The sequence below is a fragment of the Centruroides vittatus genome, unplaced genomic scaffold (genome assembly GCF_030686945.1).
Source record: "Centruroides vittatus isolate TY-2023 unplaced genomic scaffold, ASM3068694v2 contig_3105, whole genome shotgun sequence".
Lineage (NCBI taxonomy): Eukaryota > Metazoa > Arthropoda > Arachnida > Scorpiones > Buthidae > Centruroides > Centruroides vittatus.
In genome coordinates this window covers 14,262-35,081 of record NW_027122001.1, presented here as the reverse complement: position 1 = coordinate 35,081, position 20,820 = coordinate 14,262, and the positions used below count along the sequence as shown (strand labels likewise).

The window sequence follows — 20,820 nt, the reverse complement described above, 5'->3', positions numbered from 1 at the left end:
AATACAGGAATGTACCAAATTCTAATTAAAAATAGAAACTACAAGAGGCTCACTTGTAGTATGCACAAACAACAATAGTAACGTTAGCTTTCATTTTAATAAATTTGATGAATTTTTATAAAAATAATTAATATATATAAACATTAATACCTATATTGAATATTAAAGAATTAATATAAATATTTCATGTCTTTTATAGATGAATACTAATAATAAAATGAATAATACATCATTATCTTACTCAGAAAAACGAAAAAAAAAATTATAAAGTATCCTGTCATAATATCATTGTAATCATATAATTAGTTCGTGAAAAGTCTTGTGTAGAGTGTCATAGAGGGATCAGTTATATTTCATCTCGGTTTAGGGTAATAAATTGGGAATACCATTCTCAAAATGCAGCAGCTATTTATTTTACGTACACAATTAAGAAACACATTTAATGCAGACACAATAAAAAATTCATAGAAAAAGAAAGAGTTCTGAAAATAGTGTTGAAAATTTTCAGCAATAATAAGAAAAACACTAACTTATACCAGGACCCACTAGTGTATGAGATACTTTTTATGATTTACAAGGTTAAAAAAAATGACCGCACATATTGAAGAAATTTAAAGTAAAAGGTGTTGATAGCTCTGTGGCTATCAACACCTTTTTCTTTACTGTACAAAACACTGATGTCGATCTTACTTCTGTCGATTACTGTAAAAAATAAAAACTAAACAAATATTAGTGCAGAAAACTTTTCTCAAGAGAAAATGTTAAAATACACGTGAATGCGGGAAAAAATATTTATAATGCTCCTGACTACACACCAGTATGAGAAATATTGATTCAAGCTGGAAAATTCATCATTCACCCAATAATAATTACTTCGTGATTTAAAATTTTTTTTTAATTATAAATATTATTTTTAGAAAATTTGAAGAATTTTCCAGAGTTGTTCAATTATATTCCCGTTGAAGTTGCTTGTGCTGGTTTCTCGATGATAGAGATTTTTTTCTTTATAAGGTAAATATCTTCATATTAATGTAATTTTTTCATTGAAATGAATACTTCGATACTAATTTCCATTTTATAATAAAATTATGTAAATCATTTAATTTTATATAAGACGATAATAATTATATAGAAATTTATATTTAGTGTAATATTTCTGTAATAATGTCTAAAGAAACGTCAAAAGTGTTTATAGCAAATATTAGAATTTATAAAAATATGATAAATTTTTCCAAATACTGAATTATTCTACAAGATTCCTAGAACAATTTACTTTTGGTGGAAACTTAATGTTTGTCCGCTTTCAGACAGAACATTCAGTGGCAGAATCAAGTGGTCCGTCTAAAAACAACGTGAAAATAAGCAATTGCTGTTTTTAAAATTATTACATAATACTGTATTTGTATTGTATAATTATATAGTGTTACTTTTTAATAATAGTTACGGTTAAACGACAAAAATCTTCATGCAACAAAATGGACCATCATTATTATTCTCCAAATCGTAGACATTACAGAAGGCATTATTCTAGCGTTATTATTGACTATATTTTGCAGTATAAATCATTTTTATACATCAGAATTCTATGACATTAATATATTATTAGTAATATTTTATTATAAATTAAATTAAAATAATTACACTGTAAATAATTCAAAGGAATTTTTTTAACGATTTTTAGTGCTTTTCTTCTCTCGTATTATAACCAGAACAGTGTAAAATCTGCAACGGATATTTTCGTCTTATTGACGAAAAAAATTAATAGGTAAGACATTTTATGATTCATTTCAGAATTAAATGATTACATATATATATACAATCATTTAATTCTATATATATATATCGATAATTTATTCAGATATATGAAGGTAAAAAGTTGAAGATAAATTGTTTAAATTCAGACTTTTCTCAGACTGGAAAAGAGGACGGTATCACGTTGGGTCACCGATTTTGTTTAAACTTTGTAGTTTAAAGCGAATTCCCAACGACTGACATGTGCCAAGTAGTAAGGCGCACTGGCACACTTCAGAAAATTAAACGATAAATTTAAAGATAAAAATTGCACAATGTTTTAAAACGTTCATAATTTTTATTATTTGTAAATTTGTCGGTGGTATAATGAGTGGTTGCAAGTTTCATAGATATGAGGTGGTGTTTTGAATCCTGTGGCTACTAATGTTCTACTTTTTACATAGCACATGTCAGTTTTTGAGAACTATTTACCAAATTTGATAAAAATCTATAACTCCAACGTCATCTTATCTCATTGTAAGATAGGAAAAGATATACATTAAAAGTAATGACATCTAGAGTAAAACTGAACCAGAAAATCATTAAAATTTTTACAAAAATCATTTAGTAAAATACGCTTTAATACCAATAAATAGCATTAAAAAATAGATGAATGCATATATTTTTACGAAGTTATTACAAAGGTAAACAAGAATTATGTGAAGCTTGCAAATGATATCAAAAATTTTAAAATTAAACAAAAAACAAGTTGCTAAACATTCCCAGCAGCATTTGAAATATTGGTGGCGCAATCTGTTACTATATTTTATTAAAAAATTTTATGCATTAATTAAACTATTATAAAATGGTAATAAGCTTACTTTTCTTCTTAATTGTTCTTTTTCTGTTGGCTTGTTTATAGTGTTATTATACAATCATTTGAAGAAAAATAGTGTATCATATATTAACAGTATTTAATAATTTTTTATACTGGATGTTGAATTTAATAAAGACGTTATAGACCACTAACGTACAATGTATGATAAGAAATGACGCTCTGGTTACTGGTGACAAAATTAAGCCTTTAATACTACAACCGTTAAAATTTTTTCTTAGAACAATGAGGAACTCAACAATAAGGCAAACGTAAAATTGCCTTATTGTTATGTTCTTACATAATCACTTTACAGCGATTTCAAAATGTATTGCATTATAAATACTCGAAAAGGAACAGTCAATGTAGGAGGACAATAATATTGTTGAAAACTAATGAAGTTTCCACTACAACTACTGATGATAAAATCCTGTAAATACCTGTAAATGAATTAGTCTAACGCATAAATTAACAACATGGCATAAATAAGTTTGTATTTATTGTATAAGACTAATGCATGATATTATCTACATCAATAAACAATATTTCATATTATATTCAAATCAGAAATTTTTAAACAAAACGCAATGTAATTGGGATTGACCTGTATACAGATCCACTTATATATTTAGAAAAATACAATGTTTTTCTCTTTTATCTTACGGTAGAATGTAAATTAATAATACAGTAATATAGTTGATAAATAGACATTTTTGTGGGTGCTCCGGGAGGCGGACGGAATCGCACCTCCTTTTTCTCGGCTAACAGGTCAGTGAGACTTGCCCACGTCAAGATGGCGGCTCGGTTCCGTTACGCGAGTGGAGAAAGTAGATGGGTCAGACGATAGACTGGCAGCGGCGATACTCGAATAAAGGACATTAGCAAGGAATAAAACAACAACAACAATTTATAACGGCTAAAGCTACAGTTACAATAGGGGCAAGCTACCGTCGCCTAAAGTTCGGATACGCGGAGGGAGAGTTTACATGAATTTTGGGAGGTCATACCTCGTTATCCGGGTCGGTCTTTCCTCTGGGTCAAAGTATCCTCGGCAAGGTAGTCCTTCGTTCGACGTCGGGTTCCCTCGGGACTCGGGATGCGCACACTGTCTAATCGACACTACGTAACCGACCCGCTTTTCCTCTCTCGTCGCCCTTTTATCGTCTCGGTCACGTTTCTCTCTTTCTCCAACCAGCGCTATTCGAATGTTGTTCCTCATGATTCATGTTTTTTCCGTGGGAACCGAACAATAAACATTTTATTGCTAGCGTTTGGTTCCGGCAGGTTCGAATTTACACATTTCCAATAATTTTAATTGATATTATTAACGGATATAAATTAATTAAATTTTATTTTAAGCATGAAGTCAAACTTTTAAAATACTTTTTACAAATATTATACATCTTTAATGCATTACAAATTCGCTTCGTTATGTATTATAATCTACTATAGTCGAATTATCAGCGTATTTTAGTGATTAATTATTTTATCACAAAATGCTGTTAGCAAGAAAGTCAGTTTTATCATACGTCATTCTGATGACAATGATTAGTGCTATCGTTCCTAGACATTTAATTTATGAATATAAACAACGTTACAAAAAAAAAACATTTTTGAAGCATTATTCAGAAGTCCTTGAAAACACATGTTGTTTATTTCACAAAGTTTTCAACGCTTCTCAGACATTAGCTCATTTTCACAAACTGTTTTCATGAATCGATAGCTTCAATATTTTTTTCGTTAAGTACCACACAGACACACACACAACACACACACACACACATATATATATATATATATGTGTGTGTGTGTGTGTGCTAAAAATTTCATATTTTCATACTTTATCGACTCTCTCTAAAAGTTTTATAGACCCTTACTGGTCAATTTCGACCTTGCTGGAAAGTTGAAATAAGCAGTTGGGTGTTTCTGATATAAAATTCTTTTTTTTTATTTTTCAGTTGTTGAATCACTTGTTGATCAATTTCTGGCATATAAAACATAGTTTAGAAAATTACATCCACTACAGCAATAATTGAAGTAAATGAAATTCGGTTTGGTGAGATACGGTGACACAACACATAAACAATGGCCGTGTGCCACCCGCAATGTCTGAGCTAAACGTAAAATATGAACGCGGCAAGCTTAAGTAGAGTATCCTACGTCATTAGAAAAAAAATCAGCGAGCAACTACCAGCGTTCAGTTGTTATCCACTCGGCCACTACTGAGCCTCTAGCAATATGCTTCAGTAACGATGGTTATGACCGTATACATGTAAATAAGCTCAGTTACGATTTCAGAAACGACTACGGCAAAACTAGTCTTATTAAAGAAGTTTTATTTGATGATGATTTTTGAATTAATTTTCTCACTATACAATTTTCTATTACAGATTATCAGTGCCAGTATTTTGTCTTGTAGCAGCAACAATTATTTTACCTCTTCTAAGCGATGGTCCTCATTGGAATGACGTGTTAAACGGTGTACATGAAATTGCAGAGAATTGGTCCAAATATGTTTTTCATTACAATAATTTCATAGAATACAAACTTGAAAAAATCATTGTAAAAATAAAAATATATACATTATATAGCATTACTAAAAATATAATTTATTAAGTAAATGTTATTTACTTTTACAGACACTTCAACATTTATGGTTTATAAGCGCTTTGTTTCAGCAAATTCTTGTCGCTATACCTTTACTCTACATAAATAACAGGTACGTTTTTTTGTTTTTATTTTTAATTTTGATCCTTTCTACCCTTAGAAAACTATAGGTCTTCTTATAAGTGTTCATTATTTGTTCAGATATTAGTTTCAAAATATCAGTAAAAATATTTTGATATTATTAATAAATTATCAAGAATTTATTTTTATTGTGTTTTTGATAAATGTTTTATTTAAAAATTCGAAGATTAAAAAAAAAGCTATACCCGTTAGTCTATGTTACTATTACTATATTACTATTACTATTGCTCACATGATTGGTTTGTCATGAAGAGTTTTTCATACGAACAAACTGTAACTACTTGTGTTCTATATTACACACTAATTTCCAGCTCTAACAATACTTTGTTTAATTTTTAATAAAAAAAAGTAGGACTTGTGTATTCATTGGTGGTATTTACGATAGCGATTTTTCGGCCTGAGTGTATTATTGACAAAATTGGTTATACAAAAATATTCAGTAAATATTGATTACATTGAATAAGTATAAAATGACAACATATACAGTATATATGTTACCAGCCTCATTCATATGCAATATCTACCCTACAACTATTTAGTGCAAACATTCCTTCCAGTAATAAAAGGGTATTAAATAAATACGTTATACCCTTAATACTTTTAAACAATAAAACTAAAATCGTTTACGTACAAAATCTAGTATTATTATGTATGTGAAAAATTCCGGTTATATTTTATTTAACCACATTAAAGTTTTTTCACTTGTACTTTGACTAGGGGGCATCTTAAGTTATACTGATTAATCTAAGTGGAATTCTTTATGCAACACATAATTCCTACTAAGGGCAAATAGACAAAAATGATAGAAACTCAGGCACGATATGAACAGCTACTTTTCTATATGCATTATCTCTGGTAACACAAAGACGTGTTATCCACATAAATTTCTAGTAGATATTCATGAAAAATACTTTTATCAGTGGATTACACATAGTAATTTGAGAATCGTTGATTAGCTATTCATTGTGTTTCAAAGCAACGCTAAATAAAATGCATTTTTATACTCAAACAAACACACGCGCGCGCGCGCGCACGCGTATTTATATACTTTTAAAATCATTTATTTTCTGTATGTAAAAAATGAATACATTTTTTTCAATTTGCTATATACATCTAGATTTAATACATTGAAATATATAAATTTTTTGACCGTTATTAAACATAGTGGATCCTTTTTTTGTGCTTAGAAAAAATAAATACATATAGTATCACCTATTAACATAACATTTTTTAAAGTCCAGCAACAAGGTTCATAACTAACGTGGACATATTTGATAGCGCTATCTGTTATGATATTTAATTTAAAAAATTTTTAAGTTTTACTTATTATAAAATTGCAAAAAGCTTAATTTTGAAGGTAGGAATGGTATAATAAAAAATCGTAAATGCAAATAACAAGTAAAATTGTCATTGAATCTAACTCTACTAAACTACAGGAAGTTGTCCGTTTAGAGAGGGTCAATTTCTTATACATCCTGTTTTATCCTGTCGAGGACTCGATCAATCGTCGACAGGATAATTAGTTCAGAAATTAGTGGTGCTGAGATCGCCACGCGTCACGTACCGAATCATCTATGACTTTGCTTTTTAAATTAGATTTCATTATGCATTCTGGAAAGATGTCATTTCCGTTTCTTGGTACGCGTGCACAGGAATTTAAATTAATTAATTAATAAAAGCATGTTGATGGACATTGAGATAATACAAATGCCATTCAAAATATCGAAATTAAATATACTTATGTTAAATTAAATGACAAATACCGTATGTATGATAATGTTATACTGTATATACAATAATGTTATATATTATATTATAATATTATTATTGACAAGACTATGTCTTGCTTATAAAGTCGTACTGCCTGATGTGTTACCAGCTTAGAAGGATGAAGGAGTACGTGTCAGGAGTTTAAATTTAACACAAAGTATTAGGTGCCGAAATCCTGCAGGCATAAAAAAAATTAGACTTGTAGGTAATTAGGGGACCGAGAACCGAAACAAACTAAAATACGAAATGGCGACACACTCAACAATCACTCTGTAGGCTAAAACGGAATTCATCTGTGAACAGAACTTTGCTTCACTTGTGGTCTGTCCAGTCTTGATGTTGACAACTCCAATTCAAACGCACTTTTTTGTAAAACGGTGACAATGGAATACACACAACTGGGCAGCTTGCATAAAAACCAACAGCAGCAAGCCTTCTGGATACAGTTCTGACAGAAATTCTTTTTCCTGTGGCTTATTCAAGCTCAGAAGCAAGCATCATGCATGTTAGTCTTCTATTGCGTTTGGCAGTTACTTACAAAAACCGGTCAACTTGCGATATGGTAACTCTTGGACGTCCTTCCACGGGAATTCTTGAGATATCCCCTCTAACAGTAAACTGTTTCCAGAGCCGTGAACCCACCATTCTTGAAACTTTTAGGCGCCTTGCTGCATCAGCTTGACTAAGCCCCATTTTCATTCATCCAATAGCACGCCATCTTAAAGAATCATCTAAACGATGCCTAGAAGCCATTAGAATGTTAATTGATATGCCTTAATTAAAAAAAAACAGTTTAAATGAAGTTTGATTACAAAAAACAGCAAAGTCAAAGTAACGTTCTAACCAGCGAACCACTAAACATTGAATTACACGTACGTAGTTTCCATATTGACAAGATATTTTGCTATTTTTGTATTCGTCATGTAAATTTCCATATACGTCTACATTTTTAAAATGTTTTGGTGCTTTATTTCAAAAGTTGAGGCAAAAACTACTTGTAATTTAACTTTTGGTTTCCAGTGTATGTTTTGTTTTGTGGGTCGGAAAAGGACTAATTAATTTTATATTGTTTCTTATGATGGGAAAATTTGTTTCTGATTTATGGCAAATCGTTTTTCGAAAATCTTTTAGGAACAAATTAAGTTCGAAAGCTGAGGTTTGACTGTATACAGTACTCTCATGCGTTAACTTGAACGGAGAGGGAAATACCAGATTTAGTAATTTCCACGAAGAAACCATTAAGATATAAATTGAAAAAAATAACTTTTATATCACCCTGCAAAACTTCAATATTAATGCTAAAGCAGTCAGTCATTTCGCTAGTATCTTTACTCTTTCAGTAATTGTGACATAATTTTGGAAACCTGCTTGCTCCTGACATGAAATAATATTATACCTAATAATTAATCTTTATATTCTCTTATTTAATAAACTGTTTTCCAATTACAAGAACTAAGGATACAGAATGATAATTTTTAGGATAATAAACGTCGCTGTTTTATATATTGGAATAATCAAACATTCGATATACCATAACGTGAACCAGCTTTTCTTCCCATCTGGTCTAGTCATTATAAAGTGGAGATCATTGGTGTAACCAGTATTTTCTGTTGCTAAAAAGTTTGAAAGAAATCATTTAATTTGCCCAGTGTGAAAAAAGTTTGATTTTGCTGAGGTTAGCTAAAATAAAAACTTAGCTTTTAAAGCTGTGTTCAGGAAGAACTGTCTACTGTTTATTCATACAAACTCGTTATTCATGCAATGATCGAAATATAGATAAGCTTTTTTTAAAAAAAAACAGATAAGCCATACAAAATTTTAAGTAGAGATTGCGAAAGAATTAAGACTTAAAGGTAAGTCGTGGAACGTAATAATTAAAAATTTTTAGTCGATACCATGTACTGTACAGTACTTGCTGCTAACATTACTGGATATTGATTATTTTTTCTGACCATAAATATATCCTTTTATTTAAACAGAAAATTCACATCTGAAAATTCAAAAATGATTACTAATAACGGAATTAAATCATTTCTTTGACAAATAATTGTGATTGTGACTTATTTTTATGTATACGTAAATCTGGATATCAATTATGAAAATTAAATTATTAGTGAAGATAGGTTTGTCAGAAGGTTTTTTTCTTTTTTTCTAACATTTTTGTTATTTTAGTTCTCTGTCCGTTTATTTTTAAACTTTATTACCATCATAATACCCTATTCTTATTACGAATTTTTAGAGTAAATTTCAAAATGTGCGATATTTTATATCAATATAAAACACATTTACTTAGTGAAGAAAGTTGTCACAGTTAAACGATTTGAAATAGAAGATTCTTTTGGAAGTAATTTCTCCGGAAAACTATTCTTTATTTAGGTGTAAATACGTCATGAAAACCGCAAAAAGTTTAACTTGTCAGCCAGTTGGCTAGACGTGAACTCGCTACCAAATACTTAATATGATTATGATGTCGTGTGATATCGTGATTTGATTACAAGTTTAACAGATATAACAATTATTTACAGATAGTTCAGAAAGTTTCGTGTTTAATTCTGTGTAATATCCATGGGCGAATCCTGAGCAAAATTGTTGGGCTGCTGAAAGTTATAATAAGCATAATAGACCTATCTCTAGTACAAAACAATAGGCAGAAACGTTATTTGGTGTAAATAAAAAAGTATAGACTATTATAAAATCGATTTTATCTTCTCTTCTTATTTTTCCTGTGCCTTTCCCTAGGGGAGGATGGCGGCCAGCAAATACCACGAATCTATATTGTAAGTCTTACGAATAATTTCTTAAGCATCTAGTCCTGTTCAGTTCTTAAGGTCATCCATCCAGTCTCGTCTTCTTCCCCTTGATCTTCTTCCCTCAATCTTTCTTTCTAATGTAGTTTGGGATTTCATATTTTTCTCCCTTCAGTATGTGTCCACAATATGCTAGTTTTCTTTTCTTTATTATTTTCATTAATTTTCTTTTAGTATCTGCCATCTGTAACATCTTGTCATTAGTGGTCTTGTTAGTCCACTTAATCTTCAACATTCATCTGATTGCCTACATTTTAAAAGCCTCAATTTTCCACTCCATGTCTTTTTGTAGTGTCCATGCCTCACATCCATAAAGCAAAATGGGCCAAATGTATCATTTTAGCGTTTTTAGTCTTAATTGTAGATTTAGTTTCTTTTCACATAGAATGTTTTTCATCTGGTTAAACTTATCTTTAGCTTGTCCAATTCTGCTTCGGATTTCCTTTGATACATTATTGTTTGAAAAAATCTTTTCCCCAAATAACTGAAACTATCTACTTATTCAAGGTTCTCTCCTTTGCATTTCTTCTTTATTTTGTACTTATCTTTACTTATGCACATTGACTTAGTCTTCTTTGTATTTACTGTCAGTCCCATTTCTTCACTTTTTTATACTAGTTTATTTATAAATATTTGTAGATCTTTTTCTGATGTAGCGAGAATTACTGTGTCATCTGCATATCTGAGTTTGTTAATGCTTATACCGTTAATCTTTACACCTTCTGTTCTATCTTCCAGGGCCTCCTGCATTATGTACTCAGCATACAAATTATATAGGATTGGTGAAAGTACACAGCCCTGTCTAACCCCTCTTTTCACTTCAATCCATTCAGATTCTTCATTTCCCAATCTAACTTTTGTTTTCTGATTCCAGTATGCATCTTTAATGATCTTAATGTCTCTTTTGTCTAGTTCTAGGTTACAAAGTATTTTAAGTAGTTTGTCATGCCGTATCTTATGCCGTATCTTATCAACTGCTTTTTCATTGTCCAGGAAGCACATAAAAATGGGGACATTCATATCGATTGTTTTATCAGCGATTTCAGAGAGAGCAAAGATTGCTTCTCTTGTACCAACTCCCATTCGAAATCCAAATTAAATATTATTGATGTTACATTCAATTTTGCCATATATTCTGTTGTGAATGATTTTTAGTAATATTTTGCTTATGTGGTTTAGCAAGCTAATTGTTCTGTGTTCACAATGTTTTATAGTTCCTGTTTTCTTAGGTAAAGAACCATAATAAAATAGTTGTTTTCATTTGGTGCCTTTCCTTTTTCGTGTATGTTTTTCAAGATGTCTGCTAATGCATTTATTCCTTCGACACCAATATTTTTGACCAGTTCAAAGTAAATTCCATTTGGTCCAGTTGCCTTACCTTCGTTCCTGTTTTTAATTGGATGTCTCACTTCTTTTACCATAATATCTGGGCCTTTTTCATCTATCTCAAGTTCTTCGAAATACCTTTGATGTTCATAAAGTGTTTGAATATATTTCTTCTATGATTTTTTCATTTCTACCAAAACTGTTGTTATTTTCCCATCTTTTTTCTACACATCCTGTTTTTAGTGGAAACTTTCCTGTTAGTTCCTTAATTTTTCGTGTACGTTTTTGGAATTATGATCTCTGTCCAATAACTCCATTTCCTCGCATTTAATTATCAGACAGTTTTCTTTTGCTCTTACAATTTCTTTCTGTATTTTTCTGTGTATATTCATATACATTTGTTGATTTTATCTACACATTTTATCTACACGTGAAATATATGAAATATATTATAATGAAAAAGTATTAAAAATTTGTGATAATAATTAAAATTTTGTGGAAAATTGATACTGGGGACCAGGGCTTAAGCCCTATTAATCTCTATATAGATTCACCCCTATACACAATACATGTATACTGACTAGATAACGCGAGCTTTCGATACAATCTGGTCGTGTTAAATGCTTCGAATGACGTCATGTTTTCTACTGCAAACCTCCACACGAGCAAGCGATCGTGGTTCCCGCAAGCATCACACTGACTTGAAATTTCTAGCCGTTAGCTGTCAATGTAAAAGTGAACACAAATGATAAAAGAGTTTACACGTTAGAATAAATTATTATTGGCATATTTGTTCTCATATAAAAATATGTTGACAGTCGATACTTTCTCTTAAGCATGCGGCACATGCTAAGCAAGTCCAGAAAATTTGCCCCTGGTAATATCAATGCTATAAACAACAGAAATGTATATATATTTTTTTATTTTCAGATGGCCGAATTATGGAAAAATTATCACAGTGATGTTAATCGTGGCAGGAGTTGTATCGCACGTCGTTAATACAATTGTATACAAAGATCACACAATGTTTGGTTATTCTGTCTTATATACGTAAGTACTTGAATTTTATACAAACTTATTTACAAGACATAACACTGTGAAGTAAAAATCAGATATACGTTATCCAGCCAAAAACAGGAAATATTAAAATTTAGTTATTACATAAAAGAAAACAATATACACATTTTTTATTACGTTCGTGTTATTAAGTTAAACCAACGCAACACGTGTGCGAAGTGCTCACGTGTTGAGAAGTTTTTAAGGGTATCTGGCCGCTATTTAGGCGTAATAGTCTTGAAGAAACCCGGAAAACTCCACCTGGCCAATCTGTTTTCGCGAGGCGCGAACCCACGATCTAAATTTCAGTGATCAGGGAATAAAACTGCTTGGCATTGGTGGTCTATTTTTCATTACACTATTACTAACTCTGGCAAAAATAGTAATATTCTTCTAAAAAGTATTTTAAATCTTTAACAATTTGTAAGATATTAATTATTATAACCACAAGATAAAAAAATGTTGTACTGTACATTATATTTAATTACCGAGTGATGTTTATTAGAGTACTCCTTGTAACGGACACTTGTTACATGTGCTTGGGCGAGTGGCAAATGATGCGAAGCTATTATTCGTGAGATTATGACTGAACGCCTCTAACTCAGAAGCCCCCTAGCCGCGACAACGGTAGTCCTTGCAATAGTAATCCTGCGCAGTAGGAGAGAAACCGCAAATTCAAACACTTTGTTACTTGGTGACTTGTTGCTAGGACGTCGGCGAGTGCAAAGCAAGAAAAACGAACGTATACCCCAGAATATGTTTGAACTTTGGGATACGGACTTTCGGGTGTCGATCACCTTGAACTTGTGCCCAGTTCAGATTCCCGTTAGCCATAACATTCCTATTTAACGCTGTTCAAAGAAATGTTTAACAATCTAAATGCAACCAATTTCTATATAGTGAACAAACAAAATAAATTTCAATAAAAATATGCTACCAATATTCTTGATTATGGCAAGGCAATAGCGAGGCAACTTAAATACACAAAATAACACGAACTGAATCCTAGTTTATGAGACCGTTCGTTGTGGGCATTTAGAAATTGAATTAATAGAACTGAAGTGCTAATTTGGTATCATGAAAACAGCTGATCTTACTGCATTTTAGAACTATCACAAATAACAAAATTTAGTCAGGGCTAACAACACACTGCTCATCGTTTTCGGATATTACATATCACAATGAGGTCCATGCTGAGAAGTATCTCCTGAATCGCTAAAATTTCTATATAGTGTAAGAGTTTTAAACAAATAAAATAGATTTTGCTTGCTGCGCCAAAATCGGACAGTAGTGAGATTTAGTACAAAGTTTTATATGAGAATATTTTCTGCGTGGACTGAATTATCCTGACATAAGTTAGATGGTATTTGGACGGCTGTAGATAGCGTTCAATAGGAGTCCATACTTTCTCATTATGAAATATTTTGGAGTTGTTATTACTTTTGTTTTAGTATTATTAATGCACTATGAAGAGTTTAATTGTCTCGCAGCATGATGTAACAAAATAATGTGCATCAACGAATAATTTGCAAAACGTACAAATATTTCCATTCATAATAATACAAATATTCGCCTGCAAAATGAGGAAAATTATTTATTTAATAACGTTTTTCCCCCTATGGGCACGAAGATGAACGTTATTTAAACACGTGTTTAAACGATCTATCTCCGAAAAACTCTTGTGTTTTCGAGCCGCCTAAGAAGAAATCGGGCATAAGATATTAGAATAGTTTTTCGTTCTTTGTGTTCGTTGATAGGCTCTGAAACGGATAAATTCTTTATAATATGCAAAATATAGATTGGCTGTATCTTATTGTGTTCGTTGAATCTATCAATATGTTCCTGCGGTTTGTTCTATTTAATGTAAGAAATGTACACATTTATTTTAATTTTGTATGTACTGCTGCTATACTAATATTTTTATATTGTTGTTTTCTCATTATTTTCAGAAAATATGAAAATTACTTAAATCACAATTACTTTAAACCTTATTACACACACCTCAACTCATTTTTTACTGGATTTTTATTTGGATGCTTTCTGTTAAAGAAAAAAGAAATGAAATTTGGCCATGTAAGTATTAGTATTTTTTATGCAATGCATACAATTTTACAAATTTCATTTAACCAAACAGCCGAGTATTTGTAATTAATTAACGAATTATATTCAATGCTTTGTACAGACACAGTTACTAGTTTAAATTTGAAGGGTAACATCTCAGGACATGCAGAAGATATTTCTGTACAAAAACTTCCCTCTATCGCACTTTTCACGCTGCAAGCAAAAACATTTTATTTATGCAAGACATTAATGCAATACAGAAATCTTCGTGAGAGATATTGATAATTTTCAATATGAGCGTAATTACGAAAATATAAAAGCTGAAAGAGGTGAATAGTATGTTCCACAGTCAAAATAATTTTCTGCGATGCTTCTCATATGAATGAATTTCCTCTGCCCGTCATTTTTTCGTTAGGCTGATATTTCGCCCTCTGCCCGCCCTAGAAGATAATCCAAAAAAATGTTTACTTCACGTTTCCGTGGATCAAAACCGTGAACTATCAGAAGCATGATAGTAATAATTGCATGCTTCCTTTATCACAAGGCTGGGGAACGAGCGATTACCAGGCTAAACAGTCGTAAACGGGCGTGGAACCGTCAATCCCGGCTACGTTCGATGGTGTGGTATTTAACTTATATTTTACTAGTAGTTATACTATTATTGATGTAAAAGATATGTTCTAAAAATGTGCTACTAGTAGTGTATAAGTGGAATATTTGCGGGTGTATTCGACGAAAATTTTACAAATGTTATAAAGTGCTTTTACAAAAACCAGTTCAAAAATTATATAGGATTAAAATCATTGTTTTCGAATATTTGTCGGAGGTGGCTTGCATTCACTGATTGTAAATTAAGAACTCTTACTCTGAATCCAAATCCAGTCTCGCCTGAGATACCACAAACGAAAATGTAACAGTATGTTGCGACTGGATTCACGAATGAAGTCAAATACCATAAAGAGAATTACTTACATGGTTTTCCATAGGCTAAAATCTCATCTCTACGACAGTGTTATATTGAATGTTCTGTTTGCAAAAGTACGATTGCTATTGAGACAAAAAAAGTATTTTTTTTTTTTGTGAAAGCATGCTGAATCAGAAAAACACGCTGCTGCTAGAATAGCAACTAAAAAGACATTCTGTATCATTTTTAAAAATGATGCTACAGACAACAGCTTATAATTATGTAGCATATATTATGTATTCTATATGATATACAAATATTACGATTCTTACCACTTTAATTTCGTTAAAAATCTCTCAGGCAATGAAGACAAAAGTTCTGTCACTTGCAGTTTATTTAAGCGCAATTTACAAATGACATCAGAATCGTTTGCAAGAGCATTGTTCAAGAAAATGTTCTTGCATAGTGTAATAGTATCAGTATCAGTGCAGTGAAACCAAATCATCATACGCAATCAATGATTGGTAAGCTGAATGCTCACTGTCCTTCCTTGTAACTCTCGTGAAAATCAATTCCTTTTTTGTGTCAGTAGACAGAGGTAACGATACAGACGTTAATAAATGTATCCAATGTTAGTTAGAATGTTTCTCACCAGAAAAAATCGTAAGAAAAATTTTTTCACATATGCTGAAATAAATCTGGGTCAACAGAAATTATATTCAAGAAAATGTCGGACACATTAGTAATCTGTTATCTAGATTGAAAGAATTGCATTTCTCTTAGCAAGAACAATGCTTATTGCAACGTAAGAGATAGAAATGGCTAGAGAAAAATAATTTAACAACAGAATTCTCCAGTACATGTACTGTACAAGGCTGCCTATATCATTTGTTTAAAATTTAGCGAAGAGAGCGCAAATAATTTCCAAAATGAAACTGGATTTGCCGTGGAAGATATGTTAACAGACATATTTTTGGTTTAAATATTACACTGCTATAAAGCATATGCTCAACAAATTTCGGAAATTTGTTGAGCTGCAGTTTAAACGAATTATCATACATGTTTGAGATGGATGAACTTAATCTTAGAGATGGCTGTAAACGGTGTTTTACAGATGCTCGAAGAATTGAAGTAATACTATCTGTCCAGCACTTAAACAGCATCTGGTTTTAACATTCTAGAAAAGCACTTAGGAATACACTTAGAAATAAGTGTATTCCTAAGTATACTTACTTTTCTTGCAATTAGTATTGGTAGTTTTGATCATATTCAATTCAAGTTTATAAAGAGAAGAGCCTGAGATATCAATCTTATATAAACATATTACTGTAAACATTAATGAGTCTATTTTCATTATCTAACTTGTGTAGTTACGACCAGTGGTGATATTCAGCGGGTTCGCACAGGTTCGGCCGAAACCGTTGTTAAAATTTTCAGTTTTCCGAACCTTGTTAAAAACAGGGAACATTTCTCAGTGGTTTTGTTTTCTTTTAATATATTAAAGTATACGTATTATACTCTGTAATACTACTAAACTAGAGCCTTATACCCCGTTCGCACCGAGCATTGCAATCTAGATTATGAGCAAGGTCGGGGACTATGTCTTGGTGCGATCTCTTTCGACCTTTTCAATCTCGACCAAAACGAGGTTTAATTGCGATCGATTCAAGAGAGTTCTTGAAATTAGATTCAGTCATAAGAGAGATCCCACAATCCCACGCGCGCGAGATAATACAAGATGGCTGTGGAATACGTGTCGGGCTATGGACAGCGAAATAAAAAGAATATTGTATTTCGAGAGATGATGACATCTGTCTATTATCAGCAGTGCCATTCGGAGTGAAAAAAAAAAGGTCGACATCACTAATATACTATTGTTATCTGGTCTTCGCCCAGGGCTCGTTACGTTCCAAATACGCCACTGATTATTAGATATATCGCAAGAAAAGGTATTGTATTTATTTCTAGTCAAAACTTCCATTTCGTTTGTCGGTGATTGTCAGGGAAAAATTTTCTGCTAGAGAACCCTTTGTTAACTATTTCGAATATCACCACTGGTTACGACGTAAGTCGAACTACGGTGGAAAATGCCAATAATCAGCAATTAAAGACCGCAAAATAAGACGAGAACATAGAAACACAGATGTTTTCATCTTTCGTTTTCTAGGATTTATGATGATTATATTAACATTTACTGTAAATGTACATATTTTAATATGATTTTATGTGCTTTTGACGCTTTTCTAGTGATATCACGACTTCAATATTTTTGTCAGACGTATGTACAGTCAAATAAAATGACTTAAACTTGATTTTTATTTTTCCATATACTTTTTTGACAAACGACGTATAATCGAGAAACGATGTAACTCGAAACGACGTAACTCGAGGTGTACCGGTACATTTACCGTCTGTTTTAGCTTTTTTCTCTAGAGCTCCTTCTGCCATTCTTTTTACTTTTGCCTGCTGAAAGTTCTATTTTTCGTTTTTTCCCCTTGTAAGTCATGTTTGAATGGTGAATAGGTAATTATTTCAAATTTTCGTGCGGTCTCTTCCTCTTTATCTTCGTCCTCTTTCGATTTGTGAAAGAGGAAAAATTGTGCGAAAACCTACAATGCGTCTAGTGGTATTTGAAGTCTCATTTTCCGAAAGAATTAATTGTATTCTTGATAGGTGTAAGGATTATTCGAGATCTGCTGTTTCGTCTGCAGTTTCAGCTCAAGTATTATTTGGTTGTTCTTCAGATTCAGCTGGAGTATCTTTCGTTTCTGCAGCAGATTTAGCTGGAAATTCATTCAGTTGTCGATCGGCCACTAATGTACGGACAAAAAGTTCATAGTCTATGACAACTGCAGTGACAAGCTCTCATTTTGTTTTTATGTTTATACGGCGCCATTTCATAGAAAAAAGAAATTTCTAGAAAGAAAAGATCAAATTAGCATTTTTCGAGAAGGTACGTTCACTTTTCTTTATTTTTACTTGAAGCAACGAATAAACGAAGCTTCTACTTTAAAACAATATTTGGTATAAATAGGTATTTACAATACACATACAGATATATAAACAGAATTATACAATAATTAAACTTTTAAATGGACATTAAAGAGAAAGAAATATTGAGAGACTAAGAGTACACTCTTAACAGCTGCTGTGTACTCTTGGTCTCCCAAGAAGTGCTATACAGAGTCGCCGATATGTGCCAGCACCGTTCATACACAAAGTTCAAACTCTCATCCTTTCGGTAAAAATTAGCTTTTTAAGAATATAATATGAAAATAATGTTTTTTTGTTTTATGTCACAGTAAAGTAAAGTTAAAGTTTCAAGTTCCAAAACTTACATACAAATAATAGAATAACACATTTTACTTTGTGAATTCTAAATGAAGCTGAGCTTACCGATGACAATATAGCTTTCATTACAGCTGTTGTAGACACAGCAAAACGTCACATCGAAAACCGCCAGTAGTGTTGCCATCTGTAATAAATTACCCTGCGTACTCAGCCTACTGCGTAGTCTTACCCAGGCAGCCCTTCTTTACCCTACGAAAAAATATAACCTGCAGAATAAAGGAACATGACATGTAATTTACAATATCGTATTAAACTTTGTATGCGAATTATTTTTTGTGATGAATTGTGTTTATTTTGTAATGCAGTACAGTGTTTGACTATGTTGCTACTTGTAATTAGCCTATCTGTAATAAAACGTCTTGCTGAATAATAAGTATAGCAATTTCTACAATTTGTCAGCCATTTTCCCTTGTTTGATCAACCCAAACAAACAGTCCAAGTTGAGATGGTTGCATATGCAATGAAATTCTATATTTCTAGTGTGATGAGAATATGCATATAATTGCTAAAATAAACGAGTATATTTAGTGTTTTCACAAACGTAACTGCTTTTTAGTTGCTTGCAGCACCAAAAGTGCAACAGTGAGAAGTTATGATTCGAATTTTTTTTTCAAAGATGTTTTTCGTATATAATTAATGTTTTCCCCATATAATTAATGTTTTCCCCAACAAACTTGGCTCTATTTGAATGCTAAAACTCCCTCTAGAGCTCATTGTAACGTATTTTAATTTCGTTCACCCAAATTTATTCGAATTTTTCCAATTTATCTTTAGTAATTACTCAGTATTTTAAGTTTAATAATAATGACGTTTACTCAACTTATGTGATTATTAATTTTAGAAATAAGATATTTAATTTTCATTGTCTTTTTTTATGATCTTAACGTATTCCTGCTAAATACTCCGCACATGCCATTGAATGAGTAAATATAGTTTTTTAATACTTTCTGAATATTGACAAAAACATATTTGTTTTAATATTTTTCAAACTTATTACATAAATTTATATAAATTACGTTTTGTCAAATAATATTGTTTTTACTTCTGTACAGCGCAACCATTCACTCTTCTCTTTGAGGAGTTCAACGCCACTATGTGACGTCATTATTTTTACGTTACTTTCACCCATTTCATGGCGTAAGTGTGGCCGTACAGCACTCACGAAGAGGTAGAAACATTATCATCTCTTTTGGCAACATATTCACGCTCTCTACGCTTGCACAGTCAGTCATTAACATGACAGCGGAAGCGAAAGGACCACTTGGCCACGACAGATTGTGTTTACTTTTCGAGCGCACTTAATTTACGGCATGCGCAGTTTGAACCGGAAATAAAAATTTTGTAAAGTTCAACATCTGAGTTCTTAATTACAGTAGTTCGAAGTATGAAGTACCTCTGTACTATAATTATATACTACGTGCACAAAAATATTTTGCATAGCGGTATATACGATTTAAAGTTTAACTTCTGTACTGTATACCGTATATAAAATAGATTTATGCTATAAACATATATAGAAGCAAGAGATCACACAACATTTTACATCGATAACTTCAGCGCAACGACTATTAAAATCAATTTAAAATTGAAAAATGTTTTTCAATGTTAGATGTATCCAAAATCTGGAAACAAAATATTTTTACAATAGTTACAGGTATCCTTGGTTTACGCAATTAATTAATCTCTTGAGGCTATGGCGTATATCAAAACCGAACTGATCGTGATATGGTATCTATGTAAAGTAGGAAAAGCTGGTAGAGCTGAATAAATTATTACTTATTCCGCATATATGAAGATATTCCCGCAATTAATTTCGCGCGTTAATTAAATTCCGATTGAAGCAAGAGATACCTAATCAGCAATTTGCTTTTCTCTCTTCTCCCGGTTTATACATGTATCCATGTATAAGTGTTAAATTTTTCAAATTTTAACATAATAATAATATTTGATAGTTGAAAACAATTTTAAATGATATTACAGAAAACCCTTCTGGTATTTTGGGTCGGAAGTATTATATTATTAATGCTGGCAATATTTGGATTGCACGGTTATAAAAGAGAAATGTCACCAAACGACACTATAGTGTATTTACATCACACATTATCTCCATTTGCTTTTACCGTTGCAACCGCATGGATTTCTGTTGCATGTATTACAGGATATGGTGGTAAGTAAATGAGTTTTGAAGCAAT

The 20,820-nt window shown here is 31.6% G+C and overlaps 1 protein-coding gene across 1 annotated transcript in view; it reads left to right on the top strand.

Moving 5' to 3' along the window:
* The window catches only part of LOC136973196 (nose resistant to fluoxetine protein 6-like), a 31,108-nt gene that overhangs the window by 7,798 nt on the left and 2,490 nt on the right, over positions 1-20,820 (top strand). Inside the window, exons 6-12 of the mRNA XM_067267898.1 lie at positions 918-1,011; positions 1,682-1,765; positions 4,996-5,167; positions 5,245-5,324; positions 12,187-12,306; positions 14,262-14,385; positions 20,609-20,795. Of these exons, the coding sequence (XP_067123999.1) occupies positions 918-1,011; positions 1,682-1,765; positions 4,996-5,167; positions 5,245-5,324; positions 12,187-12,306; positions 14,262-14,385; positions 20,609-20,795 (861 nt within the window). The remainder of the gene's footprint in view (positions 1-917; positions 1,012-1,681; positions 1,766-4,995; positions 5,168-5,244; positions 5,325-12,186; positions 12,307-14,261; positions 14,386-20,608; positions 20,796-20,820) is intronic.